The 20,151-nt window shown below is 40.7% G+C and overlaps 1 protein-coding gene across 6 annotated transcripts in view; it reads left to right on the top strand.

Moving 5' to 3' along the window:
• The window catches only part of VEPH1 (ventricular zone expressed PH domain containing 1), a 165,799-nt gene that overhangs the window by 77,178 nt on the left and 68,470 nt on the right, over positions 1-20,151 (top strand). For all 6 annotated transcript variants that reach the window (XR_012085753.2, XM_078389058.1, XM_020791818.3 and 3 more), the window contains exons 7-8: positions 2,564-2,784; positions 18,101-18,310. Coding sequence is in view for 5 of the 6 variants with exons in the window: in XM_078389058.1 (XP_078245184.1) it covers positions 2,564-2,784; positions 18,101-18,310 (431 nt within the window). In the remaining variant the exon portion in view is untranslated. The remainder of the gene's footprint in view (positions 1-2,563; positions 2,785-18,100; positions 18,311-20,151) is intronic.

Below are 20,151 nucleotides of genomic sequence, written 5' to 3' on the forward strand. Positions count from 1 at the left end.
TAAGTTTTAAAGAACCAACCTTATGTTGGAAAAGGAAAATACCTCACTTCTAATCAAAATAATACAATTTCCTGTCAAAATAATCCATGCTTCTACATGCTTCCTGTAGTCAATTTCTTAAAATTCAATGTAAAACATGGTAAACCCAGTTCAAATATTGTTTCTTTTCCTCTGAGACATCTGTGCTGGTGGCCTTCATATTTGTCTCTCCTGGGAGATGAATACGAAACATCCATGTCTACTAATCAGTTAAAAATAAATGTTTATGCTGAACTACAGTGTAATTATTTTCCTGCATTCTGTGAGCTGACCCAAAGCTTGCCCGAGACATTTGGCTGCTTCAACATGTGCTGCATATTTAGAGAGATATATTCTACGACCTTTCAAAAATCACAAAGGGTGCTTGTACATGGCAGCCCAGATTGTACATAATGCTGCCTTGGAAACTAACAGCTTTTGTTGCTTTTCTAATAATGCTAGCCTTCGGCTCACCTTTTAAAAAGGCAAGCAAACTGGTGGAAAAAGTACAAAGACCTTTTGTGTCCATGTTGGTTCTTTTTCTGTGGCCAAAGCACAACTCTGACAAGACAATGCAATGTCTGTGGAAAAAACTATTCCAAAGTCAAACGAGCAACCCTTTGTAATGCTCTAATTATTCACTCTGATTTCAGAGTGCCTATGTAAATCTCAGATTATGCAACATTTTCCTTCTGCTCTTTCCTTATATTTTTGGATGCTACAAAATAAACTATTTTAAATTGTTGCAATATTTTTATGTTTACCTCATTCCGCTGTCAACAAACCTAATTATATACCATGAACATGTAAAATCTGTTTCCCATAAAAAACATAAATATCCCCCATCAAGCCTGCAATAATAATTATAACTGAAACATAAATGTCACGTTTACCAGAGATTTTTGATTCTATGCATGCTACAGATGATTATTTTTTTTCCATACTAGAGGACAAATCTCTAGAGCGAGTAGCAAGATTTCAGTCTTTGTGGATTCCTTCCAGATGGATTAAAGGACAAGAATGTTGGTGGAAACTTCTCTTCCCACTCGGGTTTACTGAGAATATTGTTTGGGAAACAAAACTGTTCTTTAAATGTTAATGGGGCTCTTGTTTATGACTTGACCTGGCTGGCTGTAAAGAAGGAGAAAGAGGGAGGCAGGGTAGTGGAAAATCGTGGCTCGCCAGCCCAGTCAGAAGCCTGCTCTTGAACATGCCTGAACAGATTGCAGAGAAAAGAGTGTGGCAGTAGCAGCAAGCAAGGGAGGATGTTGTCAGGCAGCTGTGAACATAGCTATGGAGCATCTTTGTGGGCGGTCAGCTTATCTCCTTGTGATCATTTCTACTCTTCTAGATTGGACTCTTCAGCTAATCTTCCCAGCCTCTTCTTCCAGTTCAAGCTAGCAAAAGGTACATTTGCAAACCCATTGTCTGGTGGCAATGCATGGTTTGCAGGCACAGTGTCACTAACCAACATGAAAAAGCAGATGCTAACCTGCCCACCACCACTACACTGTTGTCATGATTCTCTAGCATGAAAAAAGAGGGCAGGAAGAATCTTGTGCTATCTTAAAATGCTAACACATTTTATTTGGCATAAGCGTTTGTGGACTGCAACCCACTTCTTTAGATACAACTGAAAGCTTATACCAAATAAAATGCATTAGTCTTTGATATTGTCACGAGACACTTTGCTGGGTTTGCTACAATAAACTCGGGTTCACATGGTTACCATTCAGAAAAAGATGTACCAAACTGACTTTCACCAATAGAAAGGCTGGGTAAAAATTAAATTAGTTAATTTATTGATCAGTTAATTAATTAGGGCAGAGGACCCACAGCAGGAAAAACACTGCTAAGCAAAATGGCTGCAACAGCCACTGCTTTTGCTTCCTGTGCACAGAGATGCCGAAAAGGTGGAAAGAGGCAAATATGCCCAGTGGTCTCTTAAATCTGGCGCCAAGCCACTAATCTGCATTTTCCATGTCTTATTTAGCAATTATGCAAGAGAAAAGACATCAGCAAATTCCTGGCTTTAAAAGAGTTTTCTTTGTGTTACTTGGATGTTGCATTTGCCTTAATCTCTTCAGGGTTGCTGGTATTTCTTAGTGCACTGGAGCACCTAACAGAGAGTTTGAAACTCATGGTGTCTTCTGGGAGGGGAGCCACCCAAGTTTGCTTGGAGTGTGTGTGGCTGATGAGGTTTTCTGAGGCCTTAGTCAAGGTGCATGATCTCAAGCGTATCACCAGAAGGAGGGACTGATAAACCACTTTTAAGTATTTTACACCTAAAAGACTGGGAGGTTCATTGTATGATGATATTGACTTGACAGCACAGAGTACTAAGTCTCTGAACCATGCTTATCACAATTATACTTCTATTTTATCAATCTATTTAGTTATTTTGTCCAAACCTTTAAGAAGCCATTTTAAGTGGACTAAGAACAGCTAGTAGCAGAGCAGCTCTAGAGGTTTTTCTCCTTGGTGAAATCATCACAGCTGATTGGAAAAAAATTGTGTTTATACATTTTGTTCTCTTTATGAATAGGAAAGAGCCCGAATCTGCCTGATCTACCTGGTTAATCAGCTGGCCAACATGGAACATTCATTCCACCACATCCTTTTGTTGGAGATCAAGCATATCACAGATACTTTCTCCAATATCCTGGGCATCCAGAGCAGAGACATCTACCGTATGAGTAACAGTTTCACAGCCATAGCTAAGCTTCTTATCCAACAGCTGGAAAATGAGCCTACCTCTGAGAGCAGGTAAATTCAAATATTCCATCCCTTCATCTAAGTCAGGGGTCTCCAGCCTTGGGCCTCCAGATGTTCTTGGACTTCAACTCCCAGAAATCCTGGCCAGCAGATGTGATATATCTAAGTGATATAGTGCAGCCTATTTCTACATGGGTGACATGATAGACATATTGTGATTGCACCGAGCATATCAATAGAAAAGTATTTAACCATTAAATGCCTGTAAAAAAGAGGGGGTTTGCATCTAATGTCAGCTGCTGAATGTTCATGTAGATCACTGATGACAGAACTGTATTATGCAGTTTCAGCAACGTCCTCAAAGCAGTTTTTAATGACTAAGGCAAATGGTAATTGGTTCACATGAAACTGCAATTAATGGCAACACTCTCCACCAGTTAAGGAGAGAGAGAGAGAGACAGTGTAATATTTGCAAGCTGTATCCCATTGTTTTCCATCATGGCCCTGAAACCTTGAGCATCCACCAGCAATAGTGACCAAGTCTCTATTAACAGCACCATTGAAACTGCTGGTCAGATGACAGAATTACGGGCATCTTTGCTACATTTTCTCAGCTTAGGCACTACCTATTGGCTGCTTTCTTATGCTTATAGACCATTTTTCTGACTGCTAACTTACTGCCTGTACAGATGGTAGAACAAGTGACAAGCCTTTTCTTAAGTGATGGGCATTCCTGCATTCAGTCAATTTCTATAAAGTGAGGAGGGGGGGGAGGTCATAGCCACAGGACCTCCAGAGTAGAGTCCATATACATGAAATGGTTTCAGCAGTGGTTCAGATTTCAGCAAAATGGGAAGCAGGGCCACTTAATTATCCTGGCTGAGAGATAAGCTATGTGGGCTAGTTCATTAACCTTTCTGTTTCTGTTCCAACTGATTAAGGTAAGAATCTCTCTGCAGCTTTCAGTATTTTGGCAGTCTCCTTGTTTTCCTCATCCGTCTGCATCCCTTTTTCTTTTTGTTTCATGTCTTTTAGCTGGCAAGGCAACAGGTAGGACTCTTCTCTTCACTGAACATGTCTAATCTTCTTTTTCCATAGCCCTGGCACCAACCACCCTACCAATGCTTTGCAAATCCTAGGGATTCAAATGTTTGTTCACTATTTCTTATCATTACATTTTGGAGATTAAAACATACTGAGGCATATTTTCAAGGTTTTTTTTTTCTTCTTCAAATGTTAGATCGTGGTTGGACAAATTGTTTTTTTTAATTAACAAGAAAATGAAGAAAATTAGTAAGTTTGACATAACAGACCAAACAAGAAGAAAAATTCAGTCTATGTTAATGGTATCCTGTCGTCTTTTGATATAGAAAAGCTCTTGAACATCTTCCGGGGAACTATTATTGACATAAATTTTGTTTCAATTGAACATTTTCAAAGTGTGGTAGATCAGAGCATCAAAATGTCATTTCAGAGGAATGTAACTCTTGGATCAAAGTATTCGCGAAGGCTTTCACTCTGTTCTCTGGTGTTGTCCTCTGAAGATGCCAGCCAGACTGGCGAAACGTTAGGAAGAACATCCTTCAGAACATGGCCAAAGAGCCCGAAAAACCCACAACACTTGGATCAAAGCTTGGAAATGTTCTTTGGGGTCTATAACTCCCAGATCAGAGCTTGGAAACGTTCCTATGGATTTATAACTCCCAGAATCTCCAGCCAGGCTGGCTAGAGATTCTGAGAGTTGTAGTCCTCAAAAGTAGTGTTTATAAGCTGGTTGGGGATTCTGAGAGTTATAGTCCTCAAAACTAATGTATACCTGGATCCATAATAGACGTAACTACCCTGGATTTAAGTCATATTGTGACAAATGTAACACACATGTCTGTAAATGAGTCCGTCAAGTTGGTCCATTTGTAGCTGAACCTCTTACCCTACCAGATTATGGTGATGGTTCAATAGTACTGTTAACTGACCAAAATCATTGAGGTCTTTTGAATGGCAAATCTGCCTACTAGCTAACATGTCACAGTTTGTTTTCATCCCTATCTCATAATTTGTACAACCAGTCACTGTCATATGGGGCAGATGGCTGCCATGGAAGAGGAAACTTGCAAACTTTGTTTGTAATAAAACTATTCTAGAAAATGTTCCCCTGCAGAGAATTTTAAATTTTAAAAATCAAATTGTAAGTTTTCTCATAATAAAATCTTCCCTTTTCCTCCATAGTCTTCAGACAGGCAATCTCATGATGCTTCAATACTGCACAGAGTTGTTCAATAATTGTCAAAGTGTTTGACTAAATGAATGAATGATGGCACAATCAAAGGATTTTTAAGTAGCTGGCAACTATAATTTAAGTCTTTCACCAAAATGGATAGCTTGAGCCACAGAAGTTGTTTAAGGGCACAGATAAAACAACATTGGCATGTAGCCATACTGATGCTGTTTCATGCTACAACTTTAACACAACAGATGGTTTTCATGTCTGTCCTAATAAATCCAATAAACATTAGCTAGAGTCAAATAATCAGAATATTAAAGCCCCTGAAAAACTTATTCTGAGTGCTACAAGTATAACAATCACCAGTCTTCCTGTCTCACATCTAATACCTTAAAATCCCAGCAAATATCTTGTTTCATTTTTCGTTGGCGTATGGTTTCATTAACGTGATACACCAAGCCAGTTTTCAAACAGCCTTCTACATTAGTTTCATAAACACTTTGCTGTACTTGCTCCCAAAAGAAAGTCTAAAATTTTTTATACATTTGTTTACACTTCATTGAACTTCTAATAAGACCTACGCTTCACATTCAGTGCCGATAAGTATTTAAAAGCAAGGAGGGGGGCCATTGCATTTCTATACCAGTGTAAAACATTTGGCATAAATTTTAGCAGCAAAATTAAGAAACCATCATATGCATTTGATATGTGACTGAAAGCAAAACAGCAAATGCCTACACTTACTTCTTAATTTGTAGCCAGTCACTGCCAAGGTTTATACTGATTGCATTTTGCCAGAGTGTGTAATTAACAGGATTTTGACTATCCCTTAAATATGGCTGTGTGTTCAAGTGAAAAAGAGAGGAGTAAAAACACTTTTATCAAAAGCAAAGTTTCTTAAACCTCATTCATTTCAATAGAAGAGTAAGCTTTGGATTTTTTTTAAAGTGGGCTTTATTTGGGCCCAGTTTTAACTGGGTTATCCTTAGCATTTTAAAAATGTCCAGTTTGATAACACGCTATAACAACATTAAATCTGTAGGGGAAGAGATTTGCAACTCACCCTATCACACTTGCTGGTCAATAAATGCTATGTTAATAAGCATTTAAGATCCACATGTGAGCTGGCCTACTCTAGTTGCAGTTTATGTCTCTAAAGTAACTCACAATTGGAATAGGCCCATTTGAATCAATGGAACCTATTGGGAGTTGACTCACCAAATATCCACTGATTCAACAGACCCATTCTATCGCAGCCTACTATGCTAAGCAACAGGATTTCAGCTGATAGATGTATTCTAGTTGGATTTAGGCCAATGCATTTTAGCAGAAAATATTAATCAAAGCTTTGTCCACCGCTGGTGAAAGGCTTACAAGGTGTGCAGTGTTGCAGCCCAAGAGATGTTCTAGAAGCCTAAAGTCCTCTCTGTGTATTCATGGTGGTGTGTGTAGAGCTAGAAAAGCAATCATTATAAAGAATAATCTCCCCGGCTGAGTTGCTAAAGTAGGCCACAAAGCTGGGTAATATGGTACTTCTGCAGGAATATGAATATTACCGTGTTTCCCTGAAAATAAGACAGGGTCTTATATTAAGCTTTGCTCCAAAAAACCGCATTAGTGCTTATTTTCAGAGGTTGTTTTATTTTTGTCATGTAGAACAATCTCTCCTTCATGGATTGCTGCCTTGTCGTGGCGAAGGGGCTTGAGTAACTCAGAGAAGCTATGGGCTATGCCGTGCAGGGATACCCAAGACGGACAGGACATAGTGGAGACTTCCGACTAAACGCAATCCACCTGGAGTAGGAAATGGAAAGCCACTCCAGTATCTTTGCCAAGAACGCCCCATGATCAGAAACAAAAGGCTAAAAGATATGACGCTGGAAGATGGGCCCCTCAGGTCGGAAGGTGTCCAACATGCTACTGGGGAAGAGTGGAGGACAAGTACAAGTAGCTCCAGAGCTAATGAAGTGGTTGGGCCAAAGCCGAAAGGACGCTCAGCTGTGGATGTGCCTGGAAGTGAAAGGAAAGTCCAATGCTGTAAAGAAAAATACTGCATAGCAACCTGGAATGTAAGATCTATGAACCTTGGGAAGCTGGAGGTGGTCAAACAGGAGATGGCAAGAATAAACATCGACATCCTGGGCATCAGTGAACTAAAATGGACAGGAATGGGCGAATTCAGCTCAGATGATTATCATATCTACTACTGTGGGCAAGAATCCCGTAGAAGGAATGGAGTAGCCCTCATAGTCAACAAAAGAGTGGGGAAAGCTGTAATGGGATACAATCTCAAAAATGATAGAATGATGTCAATACGAATCCAAGGCAGACCATTCAACATCACAATAATCCAAGTTTATGCACCAACCAGCATTGCTGAGGAGACTGAAATTGAACAATTCTATGAAGATTTACAACACCTTCTAGAACTGACACCAAAGAAAGATGTTCTTCTCATTCTAGGGGACTGGAATGCTAAAGTAGGGAGCCAAGAGATAAAAGGAACAACAGGGAAGTTTGGCCTTGGAGTTCAGAACGAAGCAGGACAAAGGCTAATAGAGTTTTGTCAAGAGAACAAGCTGGTTATCACAAACGCTCTTTTCCACAAGAGGCAACTCTACACATGGACATCACCAGATGGGCAATACCAAAATCAGATTGATTATGTTCTGCAGCCAAAGATGGAGAAACTCTATACAGTCAGCAAAAACAAGACCTGGAGCTGATTGTGGCTCTGATCATCAGCTTCTCATAGCAAAATTCAAGCTTAAACTGAAGTGAATAGGAAAAAACACTGGGCTAGTCAGGTATACAGTGGTGCCTCGCATAACGAGTGCACCGTTTAACGAAGAATCCGCATACCGATGCGGATTTCCCCATTGCTAATGCGAGGGCATCCTCGCATTGCGATGGGGGAACAGCTGTTCGGCAGTTCCAAAATGGCCGCTGGACACCCAAAATGGCTGCCGGAACACTAAAAATGGCCACCGGGACACCCAAAATGGCCGCCGGGACACTAAAAATGGCCACCGGGACACCCAAAATGGCCACCAGAACACTAAAAATGGCCACCGGGACACCTAAAATGGCCGCCGGGACACCCAAAATGGCCGCCACAACATGAGGAAACAACGGAGACTGGTGAGTTTTGGGCCCATTTGGAACGCATTAAACAAAGTTTAATGCATTCCAATGGGTTTCCCCGTCCCACTTAACGATGTTTCCCCATAGCGAAGGTTAATCCGGAACGGATTAACCTCGCTATGCGGGGCACCACTGTAATCTAAACCAAATCCCTATGAATACACAGTGGAAGTGAAGAACAGATTTAAGGAACTAGATTTGGTGGACAGAGTGCCTGAAGTACTTTGGATAGAGGCTCGTAACATTGTACAGGAGGCAGCAACAAAAACCATCCCAAAGAAAAGGAAATGCAAGAAAGCAAAGTGGCTGTCCAACGAGGCCTTACAAATAGCAGAGAAGAGAAGGGGAAAAAATGCAAGGGAGATAAGGAAAGTTACAGAAAATTGAATGCAGACTTCCAAAGAATAGCAAGGAGAGACAAGAGGGCCTTCTTAAATGAACAATGTAAACAAATAGAGGAAAATAATAGAAAAGGAAAAACCAGAGATCTGTTCAGGAAACAGCATTGGTTCAAAATTGGGAAAGGAGTACGACAAGTCTGTATATTGTTCCCCTGCTTATTTAACTTATATGCAGAATACATCCTGAGAAAGGCCGGACTGGAGGAATCCCAAACCGGAATTAAGATTGCTGGAAGAAATATCAACAACCTCCGATATGCAGATGCGATCGCAAAATGATGTTCCTATGGAGAAAATTGGCTTTGGGAACCAATTCTTTTACATTACGGATTATTTCCAAACATATAAATAAATAAATGCTCTACATTGTAGCCGAGTGTCATTTTTTCACTGTTGTCACATGAAAAGATATACTAAAATATTTATGAAATGTGAGGGGGTGTGCTCACTTCTGTGATATACTGTAGATGACTAGGAAACTGCAATCCTAAGTTTAGGAGTAAGTCCCAGTGAACTCCTTAGGCATATGGAGTTCTAGAACAGGGTTGCATACTTACATACTTCAAATGAATACAATCTACACTTTAAAATCTATCAACAAGAAACACAAACAACCCCCCCCCCGAAGAAAACCCGCAACAAAGACATTGTGGCACCTTAAAGACTAACTGCTATGTTTTAATGTGAGTTTTCATGGATGGTATGTTTGCACAGACTAATACTTCAAAAACTAGAACCTTAAAATAGGATTTAATTTGTATTTTTTGTTAGAGTAACAGTCTTGTTCAGTTCTTCTTTAACCCCACCTAAAGAATAGCAAGGAGAGACAAGAGGGCCTTCTTAAATGAACAATGCAAAGAAATAGAGGAAGATAACAGAAAAGGAAAGACCAGAGATCTGTTCAGGAAAATTGGAGATACTAGAGGAACATTTTGCGCAAAGATGAACATGATAAAAGACAAAAATGGGAGGGACCTAACAGAAGCAGAAGACGTCAAGAAGAGGTAGCAAGAATACACAGAGGAATTATATCAGAAAGATTTGGATATCCCGGACAACCCAGACAATGTAGTTGCTGACTTTGAGCCAGACATCCTGGAGAGCGAAGTCAAGTGGGCCTTAGAAAGCCTGGCTAACAACAAGGCCAGTGGAGGTGATGGCATTCCAGTTGAACTACTTAAAATCTTGAAAGATGATGCTGTTAAGGTGCTACATTCAATATGCCAGCAAGTTTGGAAAACTCAACAGTGGCCAGAGGATTGGAAAAGATCAGTCTACATCCCAATCCCAAAGAAAGGCAGTGCCAAAGAATGCTCCAACTACCGTACAATTGCACTCATTTCACACGCTAGCAAGGTTATGCTCAAAATCCTCCAAGGTAGGCTTCAGCAGTATGTGGACCGAGAACTCCCAGAAGTACAAGCTGGATTCCGAAGAGGCAGAGGAACTCGAGACCAAATTGCTAACTTGCGCTGGATTATGGAGAAAGCCAGAGAGTTCCAGAAAAATATCTACTTCTGCTTCATTGACTATGCCAAAGCCTTTGACTGTGTGGACCACAGCAAACTATGGCAAGTCCTTAAAGAAATGGGACTGCCTCACCACCTTATCCATCTCCTAAGAAACCTATATGTGGGACAGGAAGCAACAGTCAGAACTGGTCATGGAACAACTGAGTGGTTCAAAATTGGGAAAGGAGTACGGCAAGGCTGTATACTGTCCCCCAGCTTATTTAACTTATATGCAGAATACATCATGCGGAAGGCTGGACTGGAAGAAACTCAAGCCGGAATTAAGATTGCCGGAAGAAATATCAACAACCTCCGATATGCAGATGATACCACTCTGATGGCAGAAAGTGAGGAGGAATTAAAGAACCTTGTAATGAGAGTGAAAGAGGAGAGTGCAAAAAACGGTCTGAAACTCAACATCAAAAAAACTAAGATCATGGCCACTGGTCCCATCACCTCCTGGCAAATAGAAGGGGAAGATATGGAGGCAGTGTCAAATTTTATCTTCCTGGGCTCCATGATCACTGCAGATGGAGACAGCAGCCACGAAATTAAAAGACGCCTTCTTCTTGGGAGGAAAGCGATGACAAATCTTGACAGCATCTTGAAAAGCAGAGACATCACCTTGCCAACAAAAGTCCGAATAGTCAAAGCTATGGTTTTTCCTGTCGTGATGTATGGAAGTGAGAGCTGGACCATAAAGAAAGCAGACCGCCGAAGAATTGATGCCTTTGAATTGTGGTGCTGGAGGAGGCTCTTGAGAATCCCCTGGACTGCAAGGAGAACAAACCTATTAGTTCTAAAGGAAATCAACCCTGAGGGCTCACTGGAAGGACAGATCCTGAAGCTGAGGCTCCAGTACTTTGGCCATCTCATGAGAAGAAAAGAGTCCTTGGAAAAAACCCTGATGTTAGGAAGGTGTGACGGCAAGAGGAGAAGGGGACGACCGAGGATGAGATGGCTGGACAGTGTCTGCGAAGCAACCAACATGAACCTGACACAACTCCGGGAGGCAGTAGAAGACAGGAGGGCCTGGCGTGCTCTGGTCCATGGGGTCACGAAGAGTCGGACACGACTAAACGACTAAACACACACACAGAACAATCTACATTTATTCAAATACAATAATGTCATCTTCTGATTGCTGCACAATGAGTCCCTGATGGAGAGTTGTTGTTGTTTTTACTTAACTGGGGCTTATTTTTGGGGTAGGGCTTATATTATAAGCATCCTGAAAAATCATACTAGGGCTTATTCTCAGGTTAGGTCTTATTTTGGGGGAAACAGAGTAATATGGGAAACATGGCTAATTTGAAACCTGGCTTCTTTTGATGCCAAAGTTACCCTGCCTTCTGGGAGGTGTTGTTGTTTGGCCACATTGGATGTAGATGATAAGGGCTGTAGTACAACAGAGGTGCAGGACCCCAGATTGAGGAAGGCTGCAGTTTAAGAAGAATCCCATGTGTATCAGAGAGAGAGAGAGAGAGAATTAAAAGATCATAGATTTTCACCCAAGCAGTGAGTCTATTGCCCAAGGAGCAGCTTCTTTCCATTCTTGAGAGGAGGTGTGTGTGTGTGTGGGGGGATATCTGGTGATGCAAGTTTTGGGACTCTGGGACAAGCATTATGTTACTTCAAGGCTGTGCTATGTTGTCTCAGAGTTATGATTTATTATTTTAGAGGTAAGAGTAGGATTTGGTCTTCAGCTTATAAGGGCAGGAATCCAAGGTAGAATCTATGGTCAGGACTCTCATATGTATTTAAGGACTGCTGAAACAACACCCCCCCCCCTTGTTTGGGGCAACTTGTCATCAATCCTGCAAGTGAAATTGGTTCGTGCACAGGATTGATGACAGGACACAGCAAATCCTCTTGCCTGTGCACAACTACGTGCTGTCAAAAGCTCAAATGACAGGAAATTATATGTAAAATAAGTTGGTGCTTCTCACTGGAATCATATTCACAACCTATACAGAACTATTGGCACTTGTACAGGATCCCAGTTCTTTAAGAAAAGGGTGGTCATCATCTTCTACCATTTATTATAATTTCTTCTCTTGTTCTGTCAGTATAACATGTCATGAGCACAGTCTGTTCTTTCTGGTCTGATAGATGTTCTTTATGTCTGTGATTCAGACATGTTTTGGGGACTAGATAAAAGCCAAAATAGAACAGGCTAGAATAGGGATTTCTTAGTAAAAAATTGATGCCCATAACAATGGGATGCGCTGGACAAACATCCAAACAATATTTTGGACCTCAAACCTGATTAATATTACTCTTTCACTAACCATTTACTAACCAAAAACCTGTCAGAACAGAACACAGTGGCGGGAACAGAAACTTCTGAATGGGATAACCCAACAAAATTCACAATACATATGTGACTAGATAAGATGGATGCAGCAAGCCACAAATCATCTGCAAGAGCAACTTTTTGATACTCGTTTCAGGCAGAAAATCAATACTGCACAAAACAGCCTGAAACAGTGATATTTACCTTTTCCACCAGATATTTATTTATTTATTTATTTATTTGTTTGTTTGTTTGTTTGTTTGTTTGTTTGTTTATTTATTTATTTAATTATTTAATTATTTATTTATTTATTTATTTATTTATTTATTTATTTATTTATTTATTTATTTATTTATTTATTTATTTATTTATTTATTTATTTATTTATTTATAGACCGAAGTCTACTCTGGGCGGCTAATAACAATATTAAAATAAAAGAAAACAACAATATTAATACACTACAGGATGGTGAAATAAGTTAGGTATTGACAGGAGGGAAGGCCTGTCTGAAGAGCCAGGTCTTAAGTTGGCTCTTAAAAACACCAAGCGAGCGAACCAGACAAATTTCTGGGGGGTTGTTCCAGAGCCGAGGGGCCACTGACGAGAAGGCCCGCTTTTTTGTTCTTTCTCTTTGGGCGTCCCTTGGCATTAGGCCCCTCAGCCGTCTGTCCTGGCTAGAGCGAGTGATACGGGTAGATCTAGGTGGGAGAAGACGTTCTGCCAGATATTGAGGTCCTAAACCATTTAGTGATTTATATGTCATCATTAATCATTTGAAATCAATGCGGAAACGAACAGGTAGCCAATGCAAGGCCGCTAGAGTGGGGGAGATATGTTGATGTTTCCTCACCCCAAGTAAGAAGACTGACCACTGCATTCTGCATCATTTGAAGCTTCCACATCAATCTCAAAGGTAGCTCCACGTAGAGCACATTATGGTAGTCTAATCACGAGATTACAAGCTCATGGAACAGAGTGGTGAGGGCCCCAACATCAAGAGAGGGATGCAGCTGGGCGATCTGCCAAAGATGGAAGTAGGTGGTGTGGACCACTGACGCTACCTGAGTATCCATGGTAAGCACCAGATCAAGATGTACCCCCAAGCTGCAAACCTCACTCTTCATGGTGAGAGTCAACCCCCCAAAAGAGAGGAATTTCCCACACCACTGATGGTAGGTCCACCCACCCTCAGGACCTCCATCTTATCCGGGATCAGCCTCAGATCATTCACCTGCATCCATCCCAGTACGGCATCCAGACAGTGCTGAAGGGACAGAATGGCATCCATTGTTGTAGGAAAAAAGGAGATGTAGAGCTGGGTGTCATCAGCGTACTGATGACACCCAGTCATCAGTACCCAGCCACCAAGCCCCACATTCCCTGATGACCTGACCCAGCGGCCTCGTGTAGAGATATTAAACCCTGTGGAACCCCACAACTGAGATTCCACGGAGCTGATGAGATGTAACAAACCAGAAAACATCCTCAGGAGCTACATTCCAGTATCCATTCCACACTGGAACCAGCATTGTATAAAACAGTCCAGAATCGGAACTTCCAAGTAGGACAGCATGACAAGATTCACTCTTTTCATTGGACTAGAAAGGACGGATGTACCAAGTCACAAAGCAGCCCCAAGAACCACATTTCAGGGCATATTATGGGCCCAGGTTTCATGCTTCCAAGATTGATGACACCACCAGTCCACCAGTAATAACTGGATGGGAGCAATATATCGAGCCACTGATCTTCTGCGGGAACCACAAGCCTGAGTTCACTGTGCAAATTCATGTCTCAGCAGCGATGTGTTTCTTTAGGGATTCTGTAATTCTTTACCATAAGAAGGCAACTCTTCATACAGCAGTTGTTGGCTTAAATCCTCTGACATGGGGAATTTTAAATATATCTGATATAATGAAAACCATGTTGTAATTAAAACCACACAGTACTAGAATATCCTGACCCCAAGTTTATCCCAGAGATACAGGTCATTCAGTACACAGAGCTTGCCTTCTTAAAAAAAAAAAAAAAAAAAAAGAATGCATTTTTTTAAATACATAGTGATTTCATCTTAGAAATCAAGCATGGTCAACTTAACAACAAACAGAAAATGCTGTTCTACCAAAACCTTCCAACCACCATTCTTCATTATAACAAGGCATGCAATTTTGATTGTATCTTTTCTTGTTTATTTTACTCAATAGCTGTACAAAATGAATTTCTTTCCTTTGATGGATCTCACATATCTGATCTGGCTTTTACAGCACTTACACCTTTATTTTCACAACCCTTTGCCCATTTTTTTTTTGTATAACCCAGAACCAACATTTGGCTCTTCAGACAATGCTATTGTTATATTCTTCAGAAAGAATCCAATAACAGATGCTTAACAGAGCTGGCCCATCTTGATTGTGACCATTTTGTCTTAATAAAGTTCATATCAGGGTTCATAATGTCACCTTTCTCCAGTAGTCACAGTTTGTTCAGAACCACTGAGGCCATGCTAAGCAGTGATCATACTAGAGCTTTTTTTCTTGTGTAAGTCTCTCAGGGAGGGTGGGTGATAATTGTGTTTTTGGCTAGGTGGCTTAATGCAGGTAATTTCGCTCCTGAATTTTCAGTAGGGGGCTATTAATAAAGGAATACTGTTCATGTTTTCTGCATAGGTGACTGAAATAATATATTGTATGTGAGACACTATGTATGTTCAAGTAAGATTATGAAATCTATTCCAGATGCCAAAACATTTGGCAAAGCAAAGACTGCATTCATCCCAGTCTCTGACAGAATATTTTGGCATGTGATTTATTCTTCTATAATTTTCATCAGTAATTAATTTTCCTGGTGTCCCTCTCACTGGAGATGTCAACAGAGAAGGATACTGATCTCCCAGTTGTGCACAATATAAAAGCTAAGACAAGTATTTCAAACTAGTTGCATAAATTCCACTTTCTGGGAAATAGTTTGCCAGGAAAATCATATTGCAGAGGAGGTCAGCTGGACATAGAAAAGTCAAAGACAATATTGTACCCCCTGAAGAGGATCTCCAGGGATAGGATTGTTGGGGTTTCTCTTTGGCAAAAGAGCATATAATCATCAGTTCTTGAAATCCCACATGTGCTATTAGCCAAGAAGCAAAATGTGATCCAAGTTGTGTACTTTATTGTCTGCTATGGAGGCATAGTGAGCAATGTAGATACAAATGTCTGGTTAAAGCAATGGGCTGTTGTAAACATGTCCTTCTATAGTATGACACTAATGAGGACACCAAATAATTATATTTGGTAATGTTTTCTATATGTAAGGGAAATTTGGGGCGTAAGGCTCCACCTTCATTAAAGGTTGTTAATCTTTGCTTTCTTGCCCTTCTATATAAAAACAAGAAACCATAAGATTATCCTTCTTGGAAGTTATTTTTTTGATAATTTTGATGAGAATTCTTCAATAGGCCACAACAAACTTTTCACAAATTGCACAACTGAATGAAATGATGATAGTGGCTGCCTTGCGGCATGGACTTTTAAAGGTTAGAAGTACTGAACAGGTATTGTGCACCTTTTGAACCATCAACCAGTTATTCTGTGCTTTCTTTCTGTGTGTGTTTTGCTTCTCAAGTGGAAATGATGCAAGGCTTCTGCAGAGGTGTTTTGCACAACTTATGGATAAATTTGTCAGAAAAAAACCTTTGTCTTGTTCTCACCGTAAAGAGGCTTGAAAACCTCTCCTTTAAAGTGTCTTGTTTTCATTGCAATGGATTTAGCCATACTGTTTATTTATTTATTTAATTTATGCCCCGCCTATCTGGTCAATTTGACCACTCTAGGCAGCTTACAACATAAAAACATAACAAGTATATATATATATATATTAAATATATATATATTAAATTATTCTGCAAGATGGGAAAAATGTAACAATAAAGCAAATAGAAAAAGAAGGGAAGAGGGTCAGGAATTGACTGGGGGGAATACCTGCCTATACATCCATGTTTTAATAGATTTTTGAAAGTACCAACGAGGGCGCAGCGTGAATCTCCGGAGGCAGATTGTTCCAGAGGCGAGGAGCCACCACCGAGAAGGCCCGGTTTCTTGTTTTTTTCCTTCCACGCCTCCCTCGGCGTCAGGCTCCTCAGCTTCACCTCCTGGCTCGCACGAGTGACACGGGTAGAACTTGGTGGGAGTAGGCATTCTGCCAGGTATCGAGGCCCTAAACCATTTAGGGCTTTGTACATTAGCATCAAAACTTTGAAGTCAGCGTGGAAACGAATGGGCAGCCAGTGCAGCACGGCCAGAATAGGAGAAATATGGTCAAATTTTGTCGTTCCGCTAAGGAGTCTGGCCGCCACATTCTGCACCACTTGGAATTTCCGCTTCAACCTCAAAGGTAGCCCCACGTAGAGCGCGTTGCAGTGGTCTAATCTCGAGATTACGAGCACATGAACCAAGGTTCTGTTGTATGCTAAACAAAAGTAATTGTTAAAGGCTTGCAACATGTCAGGATAGGGTTAATATAAGGAAATTGTAATCAATGATGTCAGCATACTGTTGATGAGTGACAAGTGTCAGTCAGTCAGACTCACTGAAAGATCTTTAGGTTGGAAACCCAGAACGGTTGGTCTCTCTCTCTCTCTCTCTCTCTCTCTCTCTCTCTCTCTCTCTCTCTCTCTCTCTCTCTCTCTCTCTCATGAAACAGGGAGAATCCTGTACACAGCCACATCCTTCCTAGGATGGTGGTGGATCATCACTCTATCAGGTTGCATGGCTGTGAGTAGCTCAAGAATTGTTTAGTTAAACATGTGAGAGATATCTGTTTGCTTAACGCTGGTTTCAAGATCCTTGCATGTGTTTTGTTTAATACGGTTTTGCACAGGAAAGGAGGACTAGGGGAACATTTGGCCCTGCAGATGTTTTGGGCCTCCCACAACCCCTCACCATTGGCTATGGTTGAAGGCATCTGGGAGTTCATTCAAACATCTGGAGCAAGAAACTTTCTGCACCCCAATCAACTGTTCAGCTTTATATTTTTCATCATAGTAATGGATCGATGCCCGGGCTGTGGCTGAAAATTGCCCTGACTTTCTAGTAAAGTCTATCCTTTCATCAGATGTCACTCTCAGTGCTTTGGTCCTGATCTTTTCAATACTTTTCATGAAAATACTTCCATGCTGTACCCACACGAAGGTCTACAAGCATCAGTGCAAGATGGCTATAGCATTGCTTCATGCTGATGCAGGCTATGACACCTATATTCACAGACACAGAATGTCAGATCTTATACCATGCATCTTCCACTTCAACTGGCTTTGATTCATGTGACTTACACTTTGCATTGTCCACCTTGGTTATTGTTGTTGTTGTTACAATTTTCAGGCAAGAGAGGGGGAGTCTTATGAGAGATGCAAAAACAACATTGGGGGGGGGGCTGCACGTAGGCCAAGGGTAGCACTGGGAGGTTGTGGTGGCAGGATATTGTAGAACAGATTGTGTTAAATAGTTGGGAGGTCCCAAGGAAACAAGCTTCTGCACCTGGAAAGCTAGAGAGAAAGAAAATGGGGAAGGCACTGTGTGAGGTGGGATGAACAGTAGGTTACTATAGTCCAGAATTACAGCAAGAGTCAGAAATGTGGACTAATGGAGTAAATGAGAATTATTATCTTTTGAAAGTATTTGGGCATAGATGCACTTGGAACAAACGTTGGCATATATATGAGACCTTGGAGATGTGTTTTTTATTCCCACCACCTGTGAAATATGGCGGTGTTACTGTTAACCCCTCGTTTTTTTCCTCCTCTAGGGTAGAGGATGTTGCTGAAACAGAATCTCCTTTACAGCTGGATGATTTAAAATCCATTATGAGCGAAAATGAAGAGGAAGAAAAGCTCCAAGTTAAAATACAAGCTTTTGAAGAAAAAATAAACATAGAAAATAGTACTCCTGGCTCTGTACGTAGGTATAGCTTGGGCCAGGTTTCTAAAGAAGAAAGGAAGGACATGAGGTTCAACCGGTAAGCTTCAGTGAAGCATGTTGGTGGTGTTGCATGCTGATGCTTTTCTGCATAGATTTATCCAAATGTTAAAGTGTGCAGCCAACTTAACATATCTTGTGGGCATGGGGCAGTTAATTATATCCAGATATCTTGTCAGTAACTCTTAAGAGACGGGTAAGATCTGTTTGAGCTGCTTGTCCAACCTGTCTTACACTCCAGAGTGCAGAGGAAGGTAGAAAAGAAACATTTAGGTAGGTTTCCAGTGGGGGTTGTGCAGGAATGAAAAGTGAAAATTCTCTTTCCTAAATATAACTTTAGTAGTAACTCTTTCCAATTAGGGAATTTTAAAAACCAGTTTTGTAGGCACAGGCAAAGCAACCAAGTAATTAATTGATGATAGAGTTTTGCACTTCCCATTCAGTTTGGAAGATAAATCAGGCTTTCTAAATACATCCTAGTTTGGTTCTATAATTTGGGTCTCAGATCAGAATAAATTTGTGGAGCCTCCTGTTCACTTGCACTGGAAGATCAAAACAGCTATAACAGATGTGGCTTCATACTATTTTTTTAAAAAAAATTTAGACTCCCCTGCAGAACTTCTTTTGCAGTGGAGTCTCAAAATTTCTTCTGCAGGGGAGTTGATCCTAAAGTTCATGCTTTGTATGGCTCTTTTTGAATGGGCACTTCTCCTGTGCAATATGATGCAGCCTAATTTCATCATCATTTGACTGTATTGAGATTATGAATTAAATACTGTGAGATAATTGAGTCCAGCCCCTGTCAAGGAGGCACAATGGGGAACAGAACTCCCATCTTCTGGCTCCAAGGCCACATGCCTAATCCATTGAGCTATCCGGAAATAGCAGCCACATTGAGATGACCCCAGTCCAAACTAAGGTTTGGAGCAACTACTGTCAATGGAGGCCATGTGGTCCCCCTGGGGGTCCCTGACACATTTTAAGGGGACCAAAAACTGGAAACAATACACCACCTTATAAGGTTCATTATGAGTTATACAATCCTGATTCGGCTTATGTTTCTTTCATACTGTGTTCACAGCCGTGGCCCAAAAATGTTGTGAATGGCTGGTTAGCAGAATTAGGGAAGAGGAGTAGTGCATCCTGAGCATACACACGCTGTCCTTCCCTTTCCCTTCTTTCACTGCCAATAGGTGGAGATTAGGATCAGTCCGACCTCCGCCTAGCAGGAAAAGTAGCTTTCTGGTTTATCTAAGTATGGCAAATTGTAGCCAGTTTGCACAGAGTCCAAACCATCATTTGCTCCTGGTTTGCAGATGAACTGTGAACTGTTTTAAGCCATAGTTTGCTTCAGCTGGATTGAATGGCAAACTACAAATTGCTCCTAATTTCGAATTAGAAGCTTCTAATCTTTTGTGTTCATTCACGAAAGAAAGGGGAATGGGAGACATCATTTCACAAGCCTGTAGCTTGATGCTGCTTGTTCTCATGAAGCAATCATGGCTGTCATTATTTCTAAACTGAGCAAAATTTGTATACCCCCACTCCCCTATTATTCTACTTGTGTTTTTAACTTGCCATTTATTGTTTGTATGACATATGTTTTGACTTGTTGTTAAACCACCCAGAATAGTGCTGTTGTGCTAATAAGGTGGCACAATTAATTAATTAATTAATTAATTAATGTTCTATATTTTTCAGGTGCCAAAACAATGTTAAAACAAATTTAGATGTCATAAAACACCTTCTAATCTAGCTTCTAGAGCCCTCTACATTTGTCAAAAAACCCCACCATATGTAGTGTCTTAATTTACCTGACTCAAATCATGTGGTTTTTAAGTCATTTCCTACATTCCTACTGAGTAATTGAAATGCTCTCGT

Source organism: Pogona vitticeps, chromosome 3 (assembly GCF_051106095.1).
Source record: "Pogona vitticeps strain Pit_001003342236 chromosome 3, PviZW2.1, whole genome shotgun sequence".
Taxonomy (NCBI): Eukaryota; Metazoa; Chordata; class Lepidosauria; order Squamata; family Agamidae; genus Pogona; species Pogona vitticeps.